Source organism: Mus pahari, chromosome 13 (assembly GCF_900095145.1).
Source record: "Mus pahari chromosome 13, PAHARI_EIJ_v1.1, whole genome shotgun sequence".
Classification (NCBI taxonomy): Eukaryota; Metazoa; Chordata; class Mammalia; order Rodentia; family Muridae; genus Mus; species Mus pahari.
This window is the reverse complement of record NC_034602.1, coordinates 25,906,300-25,926,512: the sequence shown is the minus strand read 5'-3', so window position 1 is coordinate 25,926,512 and position 20,213 is coordinate 25,906,300. Positions and strand designations below refer to the sequence as shown.

At 50.0% G+C, this 20,213-nt stretch overlaps 1 protein-coding gene across 2 annotated transcripts in view; it reads right to left on the bottom strand.

Annotated features, from left to right (window-relative positions):
- The window catches only part of Limk2 (LIM domain kinase 2), a 70,356-nt gene that overhangs the window by 3,147 nt on the left and 46,996 nt on the right, over positions 1-20,213 (bottom strand). For both annotated transcript variants that reach the window (XM_021210449.2, XM_021210450.2), the window contains 13 exons: positions 15,427-15,562; positions 13,914-14,023; positions 13,019-13,207; positions 11,300-11,405; positions 10,752-10,948; positions 7,439-7,625; positions 6,421-6,507; positions 4,832-4,963; positions 4,582-4,638; positions 2,896-2,961; positions 1,878-2,052; positions 1,387-1,442; positions 637-794 (listed from right to left, as the gene is read on the bottom strand). In XM_021210449.2, coding sequence (XP_021066108.1) covers positions 637-794; positions 1,387-1,442; positions 1,878-2,052; positions 2,896-2,961; positions 4,582-4,638; positions 4,832-4,963; positions 6,421-6,507; positions 7,439-7,625; positions 10,752-10,948; positions 11,300-11,405; positions 13,019-13,207; positions 13,914-14,023; positions 15,427-15,562 — 1,656 coding nt within the window. The remainder of the gene's footprint in view (positions 1-636; positions 795-1,386; positions 1,443-1,877; positions 2,053-2,895; positions 2,962-4,581; positions 4,639-4,831; positions 4,964-6,420; positions 6,508-7,438; positions 7,626-10,751; positions 10,949-11,299; positions 11,406-13,018; positions 13,208-13,913; positions 14,024-15,426; positions 15,563-20,213) is intronic.

Below are 20,213 nucleotides of genomic sequence, written 5' to 3'. Positions count from 1 at the left end.
CAACCACATGGTGGCTCACAACCATCTGTAATGAGATCTGATGCCCTCCTCTGGTGTGTCTGAAGACAGCTACAGTGTACTTATATATAATAAATAAATAACTCTTAAAAAAAAAAAGAGTTATAAGCCTCTTTTTAAGATAAAAGTCAGATGATATAAATGAATCACTATGTTTTGTGAGGGCGTGTGGCTGAGTGGAGCATCTGCTCCAGTATGCTTGCTAAAGGTGCAACCCAGGACCTGGCATATGCCAGGCAAGTCCCCTCTGTTCCTCAGACACACCACCAGTCCCTGTGATTGTCTTTTGCTGGCCACCCCCAGAGCTGAGAACTGAACCCGTGGCCCCATTCATTCCACACGTTCTATCGTGGATCCACACACCATGCCCAGGTTTCTTTACAAAAAAATCCCACTGCTCTTAATGTGTGTGATTCCATTTTGTCCTGCTCCCTTGCTTCTGAGCTGCCCCTGTTCCCTAATGTGGCTGTCAGAGATGTCAGGGGCTTTAGTGGTTTAGCAGTTTACTCTGGAGCTCAAGGTTTCAACTGCTCGTCCAGGGAAGGGCAGGGGTTGATCTAAAGCAAGTGTCTCAGGACCCGAGGGCTGTAAGGTGGAAGAAAGAGGTGAGACACCAACCTGCTCTCAGGCTCTAGTTTGCAGCAGATAGCAGCCAGGGGGAAGAAGGCTGGGGGACAGTCTGTTGGAACAAACTTCTCCCAGAAAAGCTTTACATTGAGGCCAAAGTCCAGTGTGCGGGGCAGGCAATCAGGATCAGCATATACCTGCCCAATGATCTGCAGGCAAGAAGAGAGATGGTCGGGAAGGACTACAGAGGCCAGAGAGAGGAGGAAGGGATGCTCTTATAGATGGATATGCAGGGCAGCCAAACCCCAAGTTGGGGGGCCCTGTGCCCCCCCTCCCTTACCATGCTAATCTAGACCTCTCTCTATACTGAGTCTGGGTACTGAGAAGGGCTTAGAAGAGGCCTCCCTGCAGCAGAAGCAATGTTGGTAACTGGTGCCTGAAAGCTAGAAGCTTCCACTTACCCTACCCTGCCCATATCCTGTTACAGCTATGCCCTCTACCGGGTCAAGGCTCTACAAGGTGAGGAGCTGGGTTTGATTGATGTCTGAAACCTTTGGCTGCCATCACTTTAACTTTCTATAGATGACAGATAGTCTATTGCAATCTACTGAAGAAAGCAACTTTGTAAAAAATACTTTAATTATTCTAACCGTAGGAGTGAGGAAAGGTTCTCAACTCGTCTGCGTCTACATGACTCAGGGCTTTGAGAGATACTGTGCTATGCTGCAGCCTGACCACGGAGTCTATGGTAGACTGTTCACTTGTAAGAGAGAAACCCAGATCTCAGGGAGCTGCAGTTACCTCACAGAGCACGATCCCAAAAGAGAAGACATCCACCGTCTCATCGTAGCTCTTGCCTTGGGGAAGAGAGGGAAGCGGCCGTCAGGCACCAGAGCCAAGAACTAGGGCTGCAGCAGCCCCAAAGGTGCCCAGGACGGCCACTGACTGCGTGTCATAAAGAACTGCACCCAGGTTCAGGCTAGCCAGCATCCACCAGGGGGCACCATACTTCAGTTCTTGATCTAGAGACAGAAGGCTAAGGCTAGAGAACTCTGAATAGCCTGGGCCATTTGGAGACAAATGATCCCTAGAGCTCACCTGCCACCCAGGACTGGCATGCTGCTTTCCCAGCTGTGATTGGAAGTTTATGAGGCCTGGCCTGGCCTGGCCAAGCCTGAAAGATCCCTGGCCTCCTCTGAGTGCCTGTTCCTGTCACAGGCCTCCCCAGCTTACAGCACACAATTTAATTTAAGACATGGCTTCTGTCTTCTCTCCATGGATTTTGAACTTACCATTCAGCATCTCAGGGGCCATCCAGTAGGGGTTTCCCACCACAGTGTAGCGCTTTTTGCGGTCACTCTTGCGTAAGGTGCGTTTCTTGGTGGCGGCCTTCTCTACTGGAGGCCTTTTCCTTTCTTCTACTATAAGCCGTGACAGCCCAAAGTCAGCTACCACCACCGTCTTGTCCTAGTAGGACAAGGGCTAGGTCAGGAGCTGGGGAGGGGGGGGGGAGTGGGCTTCTCTAAGCTGTCCCTGGGGTGTAGGCATAGGCGAGAGAGACCACCTTCAAGGGGAGTGAAGTTACGCAGCAGAGGAGAGTCACACCACAAAGCTCTCCTGGGAGGCGGTGGCTGGGCCTCTGTTGGTTTTTAAGTCTGGTATCTGCCCACAGATTCCAAATTAAAGGGAGTGGAGCCTCAGGGAAGTGACCTGCAGAGTGCACCTCAGGTGGCTTAGGATTTCTTGTCTATCTTCAGCCCTTTGTCTTGTTCCTAACAAGGACTTATAGTTGCCAGAGTAGGTTAAGAGAAAAGGTCAGGCAAAGACAGTAAGGGACAAGGGGAGCTACGGGGCAGTGGTGTGAAGAGGGGCTACTGTAGAGGGAAGTCGGCAGGAGACGCCACGCTGGAACAGCTGTAACTAAGGGCTGTGTGAGGAACACTGGCCTCATGCTACCTTTGTGGATCAAAGACCCTGCAGCCTGTCTGTGTTGTGGGATCAGCAAACTGTTCTGGGGGCCTGCTCAAGGCAAGAGCTCTACCCAGTCAAGGAATTCAGCCCCCATCCACAACCAGGCTCCTGCCTGCCAGACAGGCGAGCTAATCCCTTCTAATAATAATCACCTCAAGGGCTGCTCCTGGGGAGGTGAAATTGTTCCTGCATGTGTGTGTCTGAGAGCTTCCATAAGATGGGGATGGCAAAAGGCACTTGAGGTAGCAGAAAGCCCAAAATAGATCCTATAGAAGGTGCGTCTGGTCGGAAGCCAGAGGGACAGCCCCAGGCAGCTCAGGCCAGCGCAGCCAGACGTACCAGTTTGATGAGACAGTTGTGTGAGTTCAGGTCCCGGTGGATGATGCACATGGAGTGCAAATAGGCCTGCAACAGAAGGGGAGCCATGGAGCCTCTTCGCTCAGGCCACACCCATCCTGCTGCCCCTCCCCCAGCCCCAGCTACTCCAGTCTTCTAGGCCAAGCCTGTTTAGCTTCCCATCCCCACCCCAAGCCACACTTGTGTCCTAACACCAAGTGAAAACTGCCAGCTCCTGCCCAGGTTTTCCCAACTGTCTCCACCTCTACTGGTCTCTTGAGTCCCCCATCCTTGAGGCAATCTAACATGAGCACCCTCCAACACACTGCTCCCCCTTACCCTCCAGGGTCTGGCTTCAGCCCCTTTGGGTTTTCCTGCCTGTGGGGAAGCAATGACCTCCTGACTCACCTCCCCTGAGACACCCTTCTCTTCTGTCTGTACTTCAGCCCCTCCCTCTTCCTGTCCAGCCATTTCTAAACTATTTTTACTAGACATTCCCGTGTCACTCTTAGGAGCTACTTTCTCAGTCTTTCCCTCTTCCTAGCCCCCGGTACTACTTCACTGTTCCTAGGCCCACAGTTTTTCCTATAGCTGTAACCCAGCCTGCCAACCCCTCCTCAAAGTCTCTCATACCTCCCCCATGTACCCTCTTTACTGAGACCCTTGATTCCCTTCCAGCCCCCACAGGGCCATCTCTTTGCAGAGCCATCTTCTCCTGTGCTGGCCATTGCTGCCTGCACAGCTCTGGCTTGCCTTCTCTTTACAGAGGTGGGTGACCACTGGCAAACTCCTGACAAGCCCAGGACCCACCCTTCCTCTTCTACCTCACTTCTTCACTGTGAACAGAGGTTCCTGGAGGAATGAGCACACTCCAGGGTGCAGCCCCTCCCTCCGCACAGTGCCTGCTGTGTGGAGCAGTCACTTCACTAGATGTGAGGATGGCTAGACTCATTCCCACAATGCATCCAATAGGAACTTTAGTCTACTACCGGCTCATTCTTCAAGGTTCATCAGGAATACATGTCCCCCTTCCTTCCCTCCTCATGTAGAATACATGTCCCCCTTCCCTCCTCATCTAGAATACATGTCCCCCCTTTCCTCCTCATCTAGAATACATGTCCCCCCTTCCCTCCTCATCTAGAATACATGTCCCCCTTCCCTCCTCATCTAGATTACATGTCCCCTTTCCCTCCTCATCTAGAATACATGTCCCCCTTCCCTCCTCATCTAGAATATATGTTCCCCGTTCCCTCCTCATCTACAATACATGTCCCCCCTTCCCTCCTCATCTAGAATACATGTCCCCCTTCCCTCCTCATCTAGAATATATGTTCCCCGTTCCCTCCTCATCTACAATACATGTCTTCCCTTCCCACTTTAAATTTGGTAGGTAATGTGCTTACTCCAAGGTTCCGCTGCACCTGAGCACTTCTTTGACAGCAAGGTCAGGGTGCACTGAGCTATGGTTTGCCTTGTTCATGCTGTTTGGTGTTAAAGAGATTTGGAGTCTTTTGAGAATAGCATTGTTGACTGAAAGAGAGTAGCTAGCCAACATTTCCTTGGCACTGAAAGAAACTCAGTAGGCAGCTGCTGAATGTCCCAGCCCCCATGATGAGTCTCTTCCTTCCAGAGCAGTCTGCAATCCTGCACCTCACTCTACACATGCACAAGGCTGTTGGTAGGACTCACCATTCCAGAGGAGATGCCTTTGGCAAACCTGACCTTCTGTTGCCAGGGGAACGGGTCCTGCAGGGTAGGAGAATGTCCGTAAGAGGAGTCCTTTTCAGCTCTTGGTCTAGACTACATTCCAGTCCCTCCCAGTATACACCACTGATGGCAAACAAGGTCCCTCTAACCCTCAAGGTTCCAGAGTAATGAGCACTGGTGTCCCTCTGATAACCCACCAAGGCTCTTCCTGACTATGGGGTCATGTGCTCACCACACTGCGCAGGAAGTCTTTGAGTGTGCCTCCCTCGATGTACTCGGTCAGCAGGTTCAGCTTCTTGTCCTTGTACAGAACACCGATGAACTTGAGCACATTAGGGTGGTCCAGGCTCCGCATCACTTTCACCTGGGGGAGGGGGACAAAGTGAAAATAGCCTCGAAGGTTTTGCACACTGGGCCCTGGTTTTCTAGGATGTGCTCTAGAGAACCAGGCAGGAGGGCCCAAGAGCGAGACGGAGGCCTGGTGGTGCTGCCGAGTGGGAAGCCCCACCTGGCCCACTGCAGCTGCCCCAGTGTCCCCTGCTGCAGCTACCTAAGGAGCAAGAGGCAGTACAAGTGAGATGGTCATGGATGGGGCATCTGTTCCCTGGAGTCCCACTTCAGGGTATTTGGTGGTGACCATAACAGCATGTATTACAGTGGTACATTCATACCATCACCCCCGTAACCTGAATCTCACCTTAGACTGGCCTGTCGTGTCCTTAGTAAGAGTGCACTCAACAGATGCACTGTAACTTAGAGGAGTCTTTCCCCTTGAGCTGATGGAGCCAAGGCTGGCCTTGAACTCAGAGCTCTACCTGCCTCTGAGGGTGCTAAGATTAAAGGCGTGCATTGCCACAACAGAGTCTCTGCCCAGGTTTTAAGATAATGGCTGAGGGCTGGGGAGATGGGGAGAACACTGGTGGCTCTGCTCTTCCAGAGGACCTGGGTTTGATCATCAGCACCCACATGACTGCTCATACCTACCTATAACTCTAGTCCCATGGCCTCTCCTGGTCTGCAGGCTCTCTATTCCTGGGTTATTCCCTAGCTCAACCAACCAACCTTCCTACCTTCCTTCCTACCTACCTTCCTTCCTTCCTTCCTTCCTTCCTTCCTTCCTTCCTTTTTTTTCTTCCTTTCTATGTATGTATGTATGTATGTATTTATTTATGGTTTTTCCTGAGACAGGGTTTCTCTGTGTATCCCTGGCTGACCTGGAACTCACTCTGTAGACCAGGTCGGCCTCGAACTCAGAAATCCTCCTGCCTCTGCCTCCCAAGTGCTGGGATTAAAGGCGTGTGCCACCACCGCCCAGCAACCCTTATTTATTTATTCATAATTTACTGTATGTGTATGAGTGTTTGGCTCCACATATGTGTGTGTACCACATGTGTACCTGGTGCTGGAGAAGGTCAGGGTGGGTCAGAACTGGAGTGATGGGTAGTTTTGAGCCACTATGTAGATGCTGAGAACAGAACCCAGGTCCTCTGCATTGGCGGTACGTGCTCTTACCTGCTGAGCCAGACTGGCCTCGCCCCACTTTTATTTTTTTTATTTTGAGACAGCCTCATTCTGTTGCTTAGGCTAGCCTTGAACTTCCAGCCCTTGAACAGAACTCCTCCTGCCTTAGCCTCCACAGTAGCTGCAGAGGGACAGGACTGGGCCACTAGGCCTGGCAGCAAGTTTTCTTTTCACTTTCTTTTCTGAACAGGGTCTCACTGAGTTGCCACATCTGGCCTGAGTTCACTCTTGGGGTCACATGATCCTCTTGTTTCAGCCCTTCATGTATAGTCTGCTGGAAAGTCCAAGCCCACTTCTTACCTCAGTCAGGAACGTCTTCTGGGTTTCCTCATCACAGCGAATCAATTCCTTCATGACCATCACTTTGCCTGTGGCTTTGTGAGTCACCTACAGGAAGGGCAAGCGTTAACAGCGCAGAGACCAGAGATAATTCTGGCATTCTGTTTGGGACAATCTGTGGGCAAAGGGAGTCACTCAGTGGTAGAGAACTCGGCTGACATGCTCAAGGTCCCAGGTTTGACCTCCAGCACCAGGGGGAGGAAAATAAGAAAGAAAAAGCCAAGGAAAAAAAAACCTTTCGCAGTGTCATCCCATTCCTTGGAGGACAGACTAGCTAGAGACCGCGTGTAGAAAATAGCACGGGGCAAAGGGGACTAGGAAGGAAGTGTATCTTCTTCCCTAGAACGCTGGGGCATGCATAAGGGCAAGCCAGGACGCTAAAAACGGAAACCAGGAAGGATGGGAGGGGATGCTGCCAAGCCAAGCAAGGGCTCTGCTCATCTGGTACAGGAGTGAATCCCCTGGGTGGACAGAGTCTGGGGGCAGGATGTCAGTGCCACAGACATGCACCCGGGAGCTGGGTGGGTCAGAGGTGAGCCTTCCATCCTTGCTGCCTGGAAAGCTGATGCACAAGGCTTACCTGACCCCCCCTCCCAGCTCTCAGCAGAGGAGGAGGAGAGAAAGAGACAAAGATTAGTTCAGGAGCCTTCACCTTGGAGAATGCCCTGCAGCCTGGAGCCTGTGGGCACCTAGCACAGATTCACAGATTGGTGGCCTGAGGGCCAGAGTCATACACCCTAACCTGAGCTTCCAGAGCCACTCACTACAGCAGCTGTGCTGCTCAGAGGTGGCTGGAGGGACAGAAAGGGCACCTCAAGACACCATCACTCACAGCCAGGAAGGAGGCCAGTGTCCTGCATTTGTGCCCAATATTCAGAGTTGGATCCCAGAACCCATGTAAAGGTAGGACAGAGCGGACCCCTCCGAGCTATCCTCTGGCGCCACCCAAAGGAAGGTGGTGGTAGCAAAGGGTGCTTACCTTGATGGCCTGCCCAAAGAAGCCCTTCCCTAGGACCTCCCCGTGGATCAGGTCGCAGGGCCGGAAGATCTGCTGGGAGTAGCTGCTGGAGCAGCGGAGGGATTCAGAGCGGCTGATGTCCCGGCTGAGGAGCAGGGGCTCCTTGGGGGAGCTGGGGCCAGGAGACTTGGAGATGCTGTTACTGCGCCTGAGGATGTAGAAAGGGTGAGAGCAGGCCACACAGCACGACAGGAGGCTATTAATTTGAATGGTATCTCTGGGAAAAGGGTTCTTAATCAGACAGATGGGCTCTTTGGGGGGCTAGGAAATCAGGAGACTGGAGGTGTCTGCCCAGCATGTGTGCCGCCATGGATCCCACCCTGCACTGAGGAGTGCGGGGAAGCGGGCTGGGGGCTGATGGACTGAGCACTGCAGACCAGGATGATCAGGGTCTACCAGCTCACAGACACAGCAGCACCGCGGGCAGCAATCCACTACCTTAGACTCTGTTTCCAGCCCCACGGCTGCTTGCTTGACTCAAAGTACCATACAGTGACAGAGGACTCCATCACAGAAGGGGCAAATGGCATCGTAGACCCAATTTTAAATGAATGTGTACTGGCTTACATTTCCAGATAATAAACATACATGATTTTTATGGTAACCAAGCGGCTGTGTTTACAGTTGCAAAAGCAACCAGTTAGTTAGGTATGGTTGGTGACTGTTACTCTGATTTACTGAAGAAAAAAGCTGACCTTTCTTGTGCCACCTTGCTTGCTACAGCCCACACAAAGTGAGCTGCCCTTTCTGAATAGAGGCTCTTCAAGTTATGTGAGCAGCTCCCTGGCCAGTCTTCCCTTTCCAGTCCGTCTGCTCTTTGGTACCTTGCCTCTACTAACTCAGTCACGCTGGCCAAGGCCCAGAGGCAGTCAGGGATGATCTGTGGGGAGGTCGTGTTTCCAACAGAAGCCAGACAAAAGGGCCTGACTGACTCAGCCCATCGGAGCCAGGGAGTGGAGAGGCATCTGGTTCCCAGTTCTGACAGTATGTGACATGAAGGAGTGCTGACCCTGGCAAAGTACAACCTTGTGTCCTTTGCTAAATTTAACTCTTACTGAACCCCGCATCACAGACACAGAAACCAGGTACAGGGTATGAGAGGGAATGAATGGTACAGATATTTCTGCCTGAGAACACGGGGTCCTGTCTCCAGTCCTGTAAGTAGCCTAACAGGGCTCACACACAAGGTAGCTGTTGCCCTCCACAGGTTTTGCAGGCTTTGGATATGGGGCTCTCTGCCCCCCAAGTCTTCAAACATCTCTGTTTGACTGGGCACAGCAGCGCCCTTAACCCAGCACTCCGAGAACAGAGAGGCAGGCAGGCAGCTCTCTGAGAGTTTGAGGCTAGCAGGGTGGTGTGGTTTGAATATGCTCGGTCTAGGGAGTGGCTCTATTAGGAGGTGTGGTCTTGTTGGAGTGGGTGTGGTCTTGTTGGAGTAGGTGTGTCACTGTGGGGATGGGTTTTGAAACCCTCCTCCTAGCTGTCTGGAAGACAGCAGTGTTTTGCTGTTTGTCTTTGGAATAAGATGTAGAACTTTGGGCTCCTGCAGCCCCACGCCTGCCTGGCCACTGCTGTGCTCCTGCCTTGATGATTACTGACTGAGCCTCTGAACCTGTAAGCCAGTTAAATGTTGTCCTTTGTAAGACTTGCCTTGGTCATAGTGTCTCTTCACAGCAATGGAAACCCTAACTAAGACACCTGTTCTATAATCCCAGGACAGCCAGGGGTACACAGCAAGATCTTGTCACAAAAATGACAAAAAACAACCCCCCCAAATGCCACGCTTCCCTGTATGTTCATACTCCCTCCCCCCCTTTTTTTAAAGAGTTATTTATTTATTATATGTAAGTACACTGTAGCTGTCTTCAGACACTCCAGAAGAGGGTCTCAGATCTTGTTACGGATGGTTATGAGCCACCATGTGGTTGCTGGGATTTGAACTCCGGACCTTCGGGAGAGCAGTCGGGTGCTCTTACCCACTGAGCCATCTCACCAGCCCCTCCCCCTTCTTTTTAAGACATAGTTTTTCGGTGTAGCCCTGGCTGTTCTGGAACTCACTGTGTAGACCAGGCTGGCCTCGAACTCAGAAATCCGCCTGTCTCTGCCTCCCGAGTGTTAAGATTAAAGACACGCACCAGCACTGCCCGGTGTCTATCCATCATTTCCTTTATGAACTTTTTTGTACACTTACTTGGCCCTGTTTGTTTCCAGCCACCCCCACTTCCTCCATGATGGATTTTAAAGCTTGTTGGCATTACAATTTCCAGTCTAGTTCAAGTTGAATGAATAAAGCCCAAGCTTTTGTTTTGGTGTGTGTGTGTTTGTATGCACCTGTGGCTATTAGAGAGGGAGAGAGAACACGTGTGTGTATGTACAGATGTGCTTATGTGCTAGACATGCAGAGGCAGTGGAGGAGATCAGTTGTTCTCTGTCACTTTCTACCTTATTCATTTTAAAGATCTGTCCCTGAACCTGGAGCTAGACTGGCAGCCAGCAAGTACCATTAATCCTCCTGTCTCCACTCCCCACAGTGCTGGGTTATAGGAACACGTACAGCCATGCCTGGTTTTTGACATGGGTACTAGGGGTCCAAGTTATCCTGTAAGCTTAGCAAGTAGTCTGACCACATCCCCAGCCTGATCCTCTCTATTCTGAGACAGCATTTACTGTCTAGCCTGGCCTCGAACTCATGGCAAATTTCCTGCCTCAGCCTCCAGTGTGTTGACATTGTGGATAAGAGCAATGCTTTTTAAAAACTTTTTCTTTTTTTTAAGCTGGGCAGTGGTGGCACACGCCTTTAATCCCAGAACTTGGGAGGCAGAGGCAGGCGAATTTCTGAGTTCGAAGCCAGCCTGGTCTATAGAGTGAGTTCCAGGACAGCCAGGGTTACACAGAGAAACCCTGTCTTGAAAAACCAAAATAAATAAATAAATAAAATAAAATAAAAACCAACCTCTTTTTTAGATGGAGTCTCACTATGTAACTGTAGCTAGCTCAAACTCTTAATACTCCTGCCTCAGCCCTGCACATGCTGGTATAACAGAAATGTGCTACCACCCCAAGATTCTGACCCCATGGTTTCTAAGGAAACCTGTTAGATAGATACCTGTTTCCATGCCTATACAGAGACTCTCTGAACTGTGAGCCCCATGGGCTAGCTGGGTCAGCTCAGGTCTCATGTCCCCTCCCTGGCCTGCTGGTTCCCTAAGGCTGCTGACCTCCAAAAGCCAATATAGCCTCTGAGGGACAGACAAGGAACAAGACAGAGCAGCACCTCAGAGAACGTCTCCTCAGGGTCCCCTCCTGGTTCTCCTTGGTGTCCAAGGTGCTGAGCATGAGAGTGTGTCTGGCGCTCTGCATGTGGGGAGGAAGCCGCGTGTCTAGCCGTAACTGGTCCAGGCGCTGGGGGACAGGGTCATGTTCAATCAGCAGCTGAAGCGTCTGGCTCGTCTGCTTAATCGCATCCTCCACCTGTGGCCAACAGCAGCAAGGCAAGGTCAGTCTCCACAAGCTGTCCTACCTGAAGCCCCACTGCCCACCCAAACAGTCTAAGCACAGTGTAGCCAACGTCTAATTTGCCTAGAAGGTAGCCTTTGGCTGCCAGAGGTCATTCAATGCTTCTGTCTGGCACCTTGTCACCTCCCCACCTGTCAGCCCATGTCTTCTGCCCTGGAAATCTGTTAGGTTGACCCAGGAAGACACAGTTGTCACAGGTTCAGTGCTAAGACTGGCTGGGTATGGGAAAAAGTCAAGGCCATAGCCAGATCTTTCGGGGAGCCTCTTCTGTGCACCAGGCCCACAGACAGATGGACACGTATGTACCTCCTCTACTCGCAGAGTGCGGACAGGGGTCCCATTGATCTCCAAGATGCGGTCCCCAGGGTGGATGGCATTTCGGTTGTTAGGACTGATGTGCATCCGGTTGACCCTGAAGATGGACAAGAGTTAAGGCAGGATGAAAGCATTCTAAAAATTTGCCTGGCCACCAGTATAGGGAAAGTTCACCGAGTACCCAGCCCCCAGTGGCCACACGCTCGAGGTCCCCTACAACAAAATGCAGTACCCACCCCAGAATGCTTCCTCTCAGGGAAGGGCACTGTCACTGACCTACTGACCTAAGCCAGAAACCTGGACATTGTCCCCATTTGGAGTTCCCTCAAATCCCTCCCCTTTTCCCCCTCAACCCCCACCCACTTCTGAGAACCCCGCCTTCTCTCCATCACCATAGTTACCAACATCTCTCTCTCCTGGATCACCATAGGAGCCTCGTAACAGCTCTACACGTCTGGGCCTTTCCTCTCTGTCTGACCTCCATACCAGTGATCCTTCCAAACGCCAACCTGGCTACAGTACCTTGATGCTTAGAGCCCTTAGTAGACCTCCTGGCCTTCACAGTCAGGTCCTCCATATTAACAGCCACTTGGGCTACTCTCTCAACATACACCAAACCATCAGACACCCACCTCTGGAGATATCTGGCTTCCTGTGCCCTGAACACAATTCCCTTTCCTTTTTATCTAATGAAGCTACAGAATAGATCTCACCTCCTCCTGAATTCTTAATCCTAGGAACCTCTCACCTCCCTCACAGGATCTGCAGGGCTCTCTCCCCCTCTCCATCAGCCATCACAAAGTTAGTAGCCTTGCCACATATTCCCCACCATGATGCTCTGTCCCAGCTCAGACCCAGGGGGAAAATGAAGCCTGGTTATATGGACATAGTCTTGCCTCTAATCTTTGGATGAGACCCAAGTTAGGATCTTACCCTCTTTGGGGCCCATTTTCTTCATTCTCCATTCATAAATGCAACCAATAAAACAATAACTTCCTATTAACGGTAGTTCAGTAGGTATACAGTACTGAACAAGACGAAGGGAGGTCCTTCTGGAGTGTATGTTGGAGTGATGTCTTAGGGCTTATACTGCTGTGAGGAGATCCTATGACCGCATCAATTCTTATAAAGAAAAACATTTAAGTGGGGCTGGCTTATAGTTCAGAGGTTTAGTTCATTATCATCATGACAGGAAGCATGGCGACACACAGGCAGACATGGTGCTAGATAGAGAGGGGTAGATGAGACTTCTACATCTGGATCTGCAGGTAGCAGGAAGAGAGTGACACTGGGCTTGGCTTGAACATCTGAAAGCTCCTCAAAGCCCATCCTCAGTGAGACACTTCCTCCAACAGGGCTACACCTCCTCATGCCATTCCCTAAGCATTCAAATATATTCACTACTATTCAGATAGGAGCCTCTGGGGTCAATCTTATTCAAGCCACCACAGGATGGGAGGACAGACGACAATCAAGCTGACACACATTGATCAGGCCAGGTAATTTCCAGGAGCAGACATGAAACCTGACACCTGAAAACTCTGGAAGGCAGCCTTAGGTAGGAAACAGCTTGGGCAGAAGAAATGTGAAAAGCCAAGGTCAGGAGAAGGCGATGGTGAGGACGGAGGAAGCTCTGTGAGCTGAGCCCTGGGAGGATTACCTGTGGGCTCGGTCCATGAGCCCCTGCTGCAAGGCTCTCAAAACACTTACTCTTTCACTTGCACAGTGGTGGCATAGTTAGAAGAGGCACGTTCCACAGACACCGAGAAGCCGCGTTGACACTCGGTGGTGGCAGGCATGGAGATGAGTGTGACAGAGTAGGGCAGCTGGTCCTGGACAGACTCCGTAGACAGCCTTTCAAACATGGGTGCCAGCACCACCTCGTTATGGCACTTACCACTGGGGAGAGGGACACAAAGGAAGCTGAGATCCTGCAGGCCCACTGGGACACCCTCCAGCAGTCACTGTATCTATCACGTGGCTTGAAGCAGCAACCAGTCTCACACCACTGTCTTTTGTTTTTGTTTTTGTTTTTGGAGACAGGGTTTCTCTGTGTAGCCCTGGATGTCCAGGAACTCACTCTGTTGTCCAGACTGGTCTCGAACTCAGAAATCCACCTGCCTCTGCCTCCTAAGTGCTGGGATTAAAGGCATGTGCCACCATTGCCCGGCTTGCTGCTATAAGCCTTGATGGGCTGTCCAAAAGGAGGAGTCTAAGACTTGGGTGACAAGCTGGGACAGCAGCAGAGAGAATCCTGGGAGCCCTGGCCTGGAGGTGAGATGGACTGGGTTTACTTGCTCTGCCTCACAGTAAGAACCTTGTCATAGACTCTTCTCCCGCTCTGGGCCTCAGCTGCCTTCTTCTGTTAACCAAGGCAGCTGGACAGGGGATGCAGGTCAACTCTACAATCTTTCCTATAATGTGAAGCTGTCCCTAAGAGGGCACTGCCCAGCCATTTTCTCTCTCTGGGAGGTCTACGGGGCACAGTGATGCTATCTGGCAGCCCTCCTAGGACACCATCCAACTGCCTTTACCCAACCCACACTGCTCCTGTCTCACTTTCCTGGCCGCTGTTACTGCGAAGGACACACAGGGCACATCTTACCAGTAGAGGGTAGCATGCTGCACCAGGGCGTATGCATCTCCATCCTCAATGATCACCTTGCAACTCATGCAGGCAAAGCACTCTGGGTGGTACTTAAACTCCCCAGCCACCTGTGAGCAGACAGAAGGAGGGAAGGAGCGAGTGACCACGTTAGAGTGGACCGAATTAATGGCAGGCGAGTGACACCCATCAGGGATGCTGACGCTAGCCATCACCAAAATCCACTTTCCAAGGGCAGAGCTGCAGATCCCGGTTAAAATCCAGCCTTTCATTCCCTGCCCTGGAGCTTCCGTGGAAGTGACAGGGGGTGGGGAGGGGTGTCTCCTGCCATTTCTAACACTACAGAAAACTGCTGGCCTCAGTCATAAGGACATGTCCCCAGAGCAGGGACTCCTACCACGAGTCTCACTGTTCTTCCAGCTCAGGGCTGGCTAGTCTGTTCATGCTTGAGTCCCATGTATACACGGGCAGCAGAACCTGTCTCCACCAGATCATTCCGGTTCCCGTCACCTGATGAGGACCTAGGTGCATCCTCTTCTCACTGTCACTGTCCTTTAGGTTTCACCTCACTGCACGGTTCTTTCCTGTCTACCCACCCACACCCAACAGTGCACGCTAAAGTCCTCGAGGGTATAACAGACACCATGCTGCCGATCTGTCACATGATGTATGGACTCACTGGAGAAGTTGGCTCTGGAAGCAGGGCTGCCCGATCCTATTGGAGACCTAAGCATGTTTGTCTCAAAGTGTCTTCCAAGAGCCCTTGCCTGGGAGTGGGCTTGCTCTCCTCGCTCTCACAAGGGGATAATGGCAACACGGGGGGATATTGGCAACACGGCCCAAGAAGAAAACACCCTGTCCTTGAGAACAGGAGGGGCAATCACTCTACAGAGGTCACCATATAAAAGTGCCCGCAGGAGGGCTTTTATAGAGGATGGAAGTTCAGCCACCAATGTTCATCTATGGAAGGCAAGCTAGTCAGGGAGGAGTCTTGTCTCAACTTTCTGTCAGTTTCTGCTGGATGCTGTAAGCATCTGGCCTGATGTTCCTTTCTTTCACTTGTAGGCTTCACCTGAGGGGACACTCTACTCCACCTAAGCCTCTCTCATCAGAAGCTGCAGCTGGCTTCCTCGCTGGGGGTCAGCAGTTGTTCTGCTGGGTTGCTTGTGAGCCTCTGATCTGATGAGGCCGCTCCAGCTGGTGTCTGCTAGAACTCAGGATCCTGATATGATGGTGTTTGCTGTGGGTCTGTGGCCTCCTACCACCTGCTACACTGCTCCTGCATTTACTGTTGCTTGCCACTCACTGGAAACCAAAATCACAGCTCTCACAGAGAGTCCTCTGGACCACCCAAAACAGAGGGAAGGCTAGACCTGTCTTTATAAGGGCTCGGTGGACTCCTCTGGTTGAATGAACGATAAAGGACATCATCTTTCTGATGACCAGGCGATGACTGACCACTGGGACCTGGGAGGGTTACCAGTGGACTGTGAGGGGCAGAGGTGCAGCTCACCATGGCTGGCCCTGTCATCAGCAGGGAGCACCCATGGCAGAATTCTCCGAACTTGGCCCAGTAGTCCTTGTGGCAGTACAGCTTCCCATCCTTCTCATAGTACCAGTTGGTGAGGGATTCCTGGCATTCAGAACACCTGCAAGGCCAGAAAAGAAATGTTATTGAGTTGCGAGAACAGGCCACACAGGGGCTGCTTGGCCCCCAGTTTAATGACAAAACAGGCAGTTCTCTCTTCTTCCAAAGACCGGACGGAGCAAAGCCGCAGGAGAACTGCTTCCGAGCAAACAAGGCTCCAGAGACCAGCTGTGCCTGCTGCCTGCCTCTGAAGCAGGGGCTTTGAGTCCTGCAGTCGACTGGGAAGCTTCAAAGACCAAAGAACCCTCTCCCCATAAAAATGCACATATAACTTATGTGTAGGGTATGCAGGTATCCCTCAAGTCCATATGTTTCAAGGACCAAAAAAATATCTCAATCAGCCCACTTCAAAACCAAGTCACCGCAGCTTTGTGAAGGTGTTCTTGAGGGAAAAGGAAAAACAGAGCAAAAAAGCTTGTCACAAGGCTCAGCACTGAGAATATGAGAATACACACTGCTCTCGCATCCACTGCTCCAATGGCACCTGCACTCACAGGCACATACCTACACACAGACAAACACTGTCTAAACGGAACACAAGCCTTCTCCAAGGTATGGTAGAGGGGAAGGTTTTATTATGGATATAAGGGAGAGTACAGTCAGAGGCATCTGGGGGGGGGGGAGAGTGTGTGCATAGCACAGCTGGAATGGCAGGGTTATAAGGGAATGAGCAGCTAGGGGTGGGAAGCCCATGATGGCTCAATGGTTAAGAGCACTGACTGGGAACTCTTCCAGAGGTCCTGAGTTCAGTTCCCAGCAACCACATGGTGGTTCACAACCATCTGTAATGGGATCCGATGCCCTCTTCTGGTGTGTCTAAAGACAGCTACAGTGTACTCACATACACTAAATAAATCTTAAAAAAAAAAAAAAGGGAAGCCCATGAGCTGGAGCCAGTTAGGGTAGGGGTGGAATGAGAAGAGCTGAGGGGACCCGAAGGTGGTTGTGATACTAAGTGGGCCTGGAGGCCAGGGTGCACTCTGGTGTGCCAACAGCTTTTTTTTTTTTTTTAATTATTTATTTATTTTATGTATATGAGCACATTGTAGCTGTACAGATGGCTGTGAGCCTTCATGTGGTTGTTGAGAATTTAATTTAGGACCTCTGCTGGCTCTGTCAACCCTACTCGCTCAGTCCCTGCTCTCTCTGGCCCACAGATTTATTTATTATAAATAAGTACACTCTAGCTGTTTTCAGATCCACCAGAAGAGAGCGTTAGATCTCATTAAGGGTGGTTGTGAGCTACCATGTGGTTGCTGGGATTTGAACTCAGAACCTTTGGAAGAGCAGTCAGTGCTCTTAACTGCTGAGCCATCTCACCAGCCCATTCCTAGTTTCTTTTGAACCTGACATGTATACAAAAACCAATAAAGTGAAATTGTTTTAAGATTTATTATTTTTATGTTTATTGGTGTTTTGCCTGCATGTATGTCTGTGTGAGGGCATCAGATTCCCTGGAGTTAGAGATAGGTGTGTGCTGCCATGTCTGTCGGTGCTGGGAACTGAACTCAGGTCCTCAACAGGAGCAACAAGTGTTTTTAACCATTGAGTCATCTCTCCAGCCCCAATAAAACAAAATCTTAAAAAAATTAAAAAAAAAAAGGAAAGTTCATCAGGCAAATTCAGCATGTGGGTGTGGTGGTTTCATATGTTTGAAACCTGAGTTACCAGACTGAAGTTCTTTGAAAGGATTAGAAGGATTAGGAGGTATGTCCTGGTTGGAGGACACGTCACAGGAGGTGGACTTTGAGGTTTCAAAAGCACGAGTCAGGTCCAGTGGCTCGTTTCCCACCTGTGGATCAGGTGCAGCTCTCAGCTGCTGCTCCAGACAGAGAGCTTAAAAGGGTTTATCACTGGGTTCATAAACAGTTCTGCAGAATTGGCTACCTCCTTCCAAACCTTCACACGTGTCAGGGACTGAAATCTGGTCAGGAGGTCTTTGCCCACTGAGTCACCATTCAGGCCCCAGCACAGGGTGTTTTATTTGTTTGTTTTTTTAAGTTAGTTTTCAGAGGATGGTAGCACAATCCTTAAATCCCAGCACTTGGGAGACTGAGGCAGGAGGATCTCTATGAGTTTGAGGTCTATCTTATGAGTTCCAGGACCTCTACATAGGCTTTGGTAAATAAGGAAATAAATAAATATTCCCCTTTCTTCTTTGTTTCTCCTTTTCTTTGAGACAAGCTCACATGGAGCAAAGGTAGGTAAAAAATAGAGGTAAAGCACTGTTTTCATCTAAGCCAGCGCCATAGTCTAAGGAGCTCTTTTATTTTAAAGACTGTTTTATGTGTTTGACTGTTTGCCTTAATGCTTCCCTGGTGCCAGCGGAGGTGAGAAGGTATGGATCTCCTGGAGGGAGGGAGGAGAACAGCCAGGTGGTCCTGGGAACTGAAACCAGTTCCTCAACAAGAGCTGTGAGCACTGGGAACTGCTGAGCCAGCATCCCAGCCCCGACAAAGACAAAGGGCTTAAAAAAAAAAAAAAAACCCTTTCAGTGTGATTTCTACTGATATGTGAGCTGCATCATAATGTTCATAATAATAGATACGGTTTCTACTGAGTTCCCAAAAGTTGGTGGGAAAGTGGGTGGGGCTTGAGAAAGCCTACAAAGCCACAATAACACAATAAACAACACCTCAACCCTGGATTCAACTTTAGACTGAAAATGGAAATTGCCACGAGCAACAATTGTGGTAACAATTGATCAAATTTTAGTTTAGATTACAATTTGATAGCTCCCCCAAGCCCCCTGGGTTTTTTTCATGACAAGGTTTCTCTATATAGCCCTTCTGGCTTGACAGACCAGGCTCATAGATTGGCCTGCTTCTGCCTCCTGAGTACTGGATTAAAGGTGTCCATGCCTGGAGAAATGTGTTACTTTTCTTAGCCTTAAGAATAACAATTGTCACCTTGTTGGAGATTTCCACTTTTCAGTCAGTTGGGGCATGCTGTCAACGTGTGGGAACAGGCAGCCACTACAGGCAGGTAGTTCTTAGACAACCAGCACACACAGCTAAGACCCAGCGCCTTGCCCACCCAGCAATGAACCTCTTTCCTTTTAGTCAGACTTCTTTTTATTGAAATAGGTCTTACTATGTTACCCAGCCTGGGTCTGGGCTCAAGAGATCTTTCTGCATGACCTCTCAGGTAGCGGGAACACTGTGCGGGTGGACTACCTACTGTAATCAGCAAGGGCTTTCTGACCCACGCTGGCTACACTCTGCCTTCTCAGAGGTCACACAGGGCAGTCCCCCCTAGGGCTCCTAGCCCTGCCTCTTAATAATTATGTCTGGGTAAGTATTGGGTAATATACTTTACTTCTCTGATCAATTCTTCATCTGTATGTAAATAGGTAGTTGTGAAAATTAAGGAGATAATATGTATTAACATACAAACAGCTTATCTAAAAGGTTCAGTCCAGCTGGGACACAATATTAACTGCAATTAAAGGTGACAGCTCATGTGTCTTTGGATAGTCACTGTTCTAGTTAGGTGGCTTTCAACAACTTTTGTTTATTTCTACTTTTACTGAGTCAGTCTTTCTATGTACTCCTGGCTGTCCTAGAACTCACTCTGTAGACTCCTGAGTGCTGGGATTAAAGGTGTGCCATGCCAGGCCTTGTTATTGTTTGTTTGTTAGTTTTGAGATCAAGATTCACTCTGTAGAGCAGGCTAGTCCTGAGCTAACAGCAATTCTCTTGCCTCAACTTCCCACTATACCCCACGTTCTTTGAGGGGCTTTTTGTTGTTGTTTTTCAAGACAGGGTCCTGGCTGTCCTGGAACTCACTCTGTAGACCAGGCTGGTTTCAAACTCAGAAATCTGCCTGCTTCTGCCTCCCAAGTGCTGGGATTAAAGGCGTGCGCCACCACTGCCCAGCTCTTAGAGGCATTTTTGAGGCAGGGTCTTACTATAGCTCTGGCTGGCCATTAACTCAGAGATATGTTATTAAAGGCGCTCACCACCAGGCCTGGCTTTCTCAGAAGCCTGGTTAACCAGATGTAACAGCATCCCACTATAAACACCAATGTCAGGGTCCTGCTCCACTGTCGAGCATGACAGAGACTATCGCATGAAACCACAACTGGTTAAAACGCAGGGTTTCCGAGCACAGCCTAACTCCTGCACCTAAGGCTCAGGGATCACTCACTGCCAACCTTAGACAGAAAGACTGGAGGATCCAGAGGAACACAGGAAGCTCGATGTGAAACGGTGTCTCCTAGAAATGTCAGAGAAGCTATACCCATGAAGTCTCACCAACACGGTTGCCTAAACGAGAACCACACCAATGTGGAAGGAGGAAAGCTCACAGGGCTTCAACCCTAGACAAAGAACCATAGGCAACTATGGAATGCTGAAAGTGGGAAAAAGTCTCCCCTCGCTGGCTGTCAATGCCAAATGGCCAGCTCCCAAAAACCTATATATAACAAGTAACATTGTAACATTATACAGACTGAGCAGGCTCTATTTCTATATTTAGGGGAAAAAAATGTAACAATAATTAAAAGAAAAAGAGGCCATGAATTTGAGAGAGGAAAGTGAAACATGGGGAGGGGTTAGAAGAAAGGAGGGAAATGATGTAACTATATAGTATATATATATATGTGTGTGTGTGTGTATATATATATATATATATATATATATATATATATA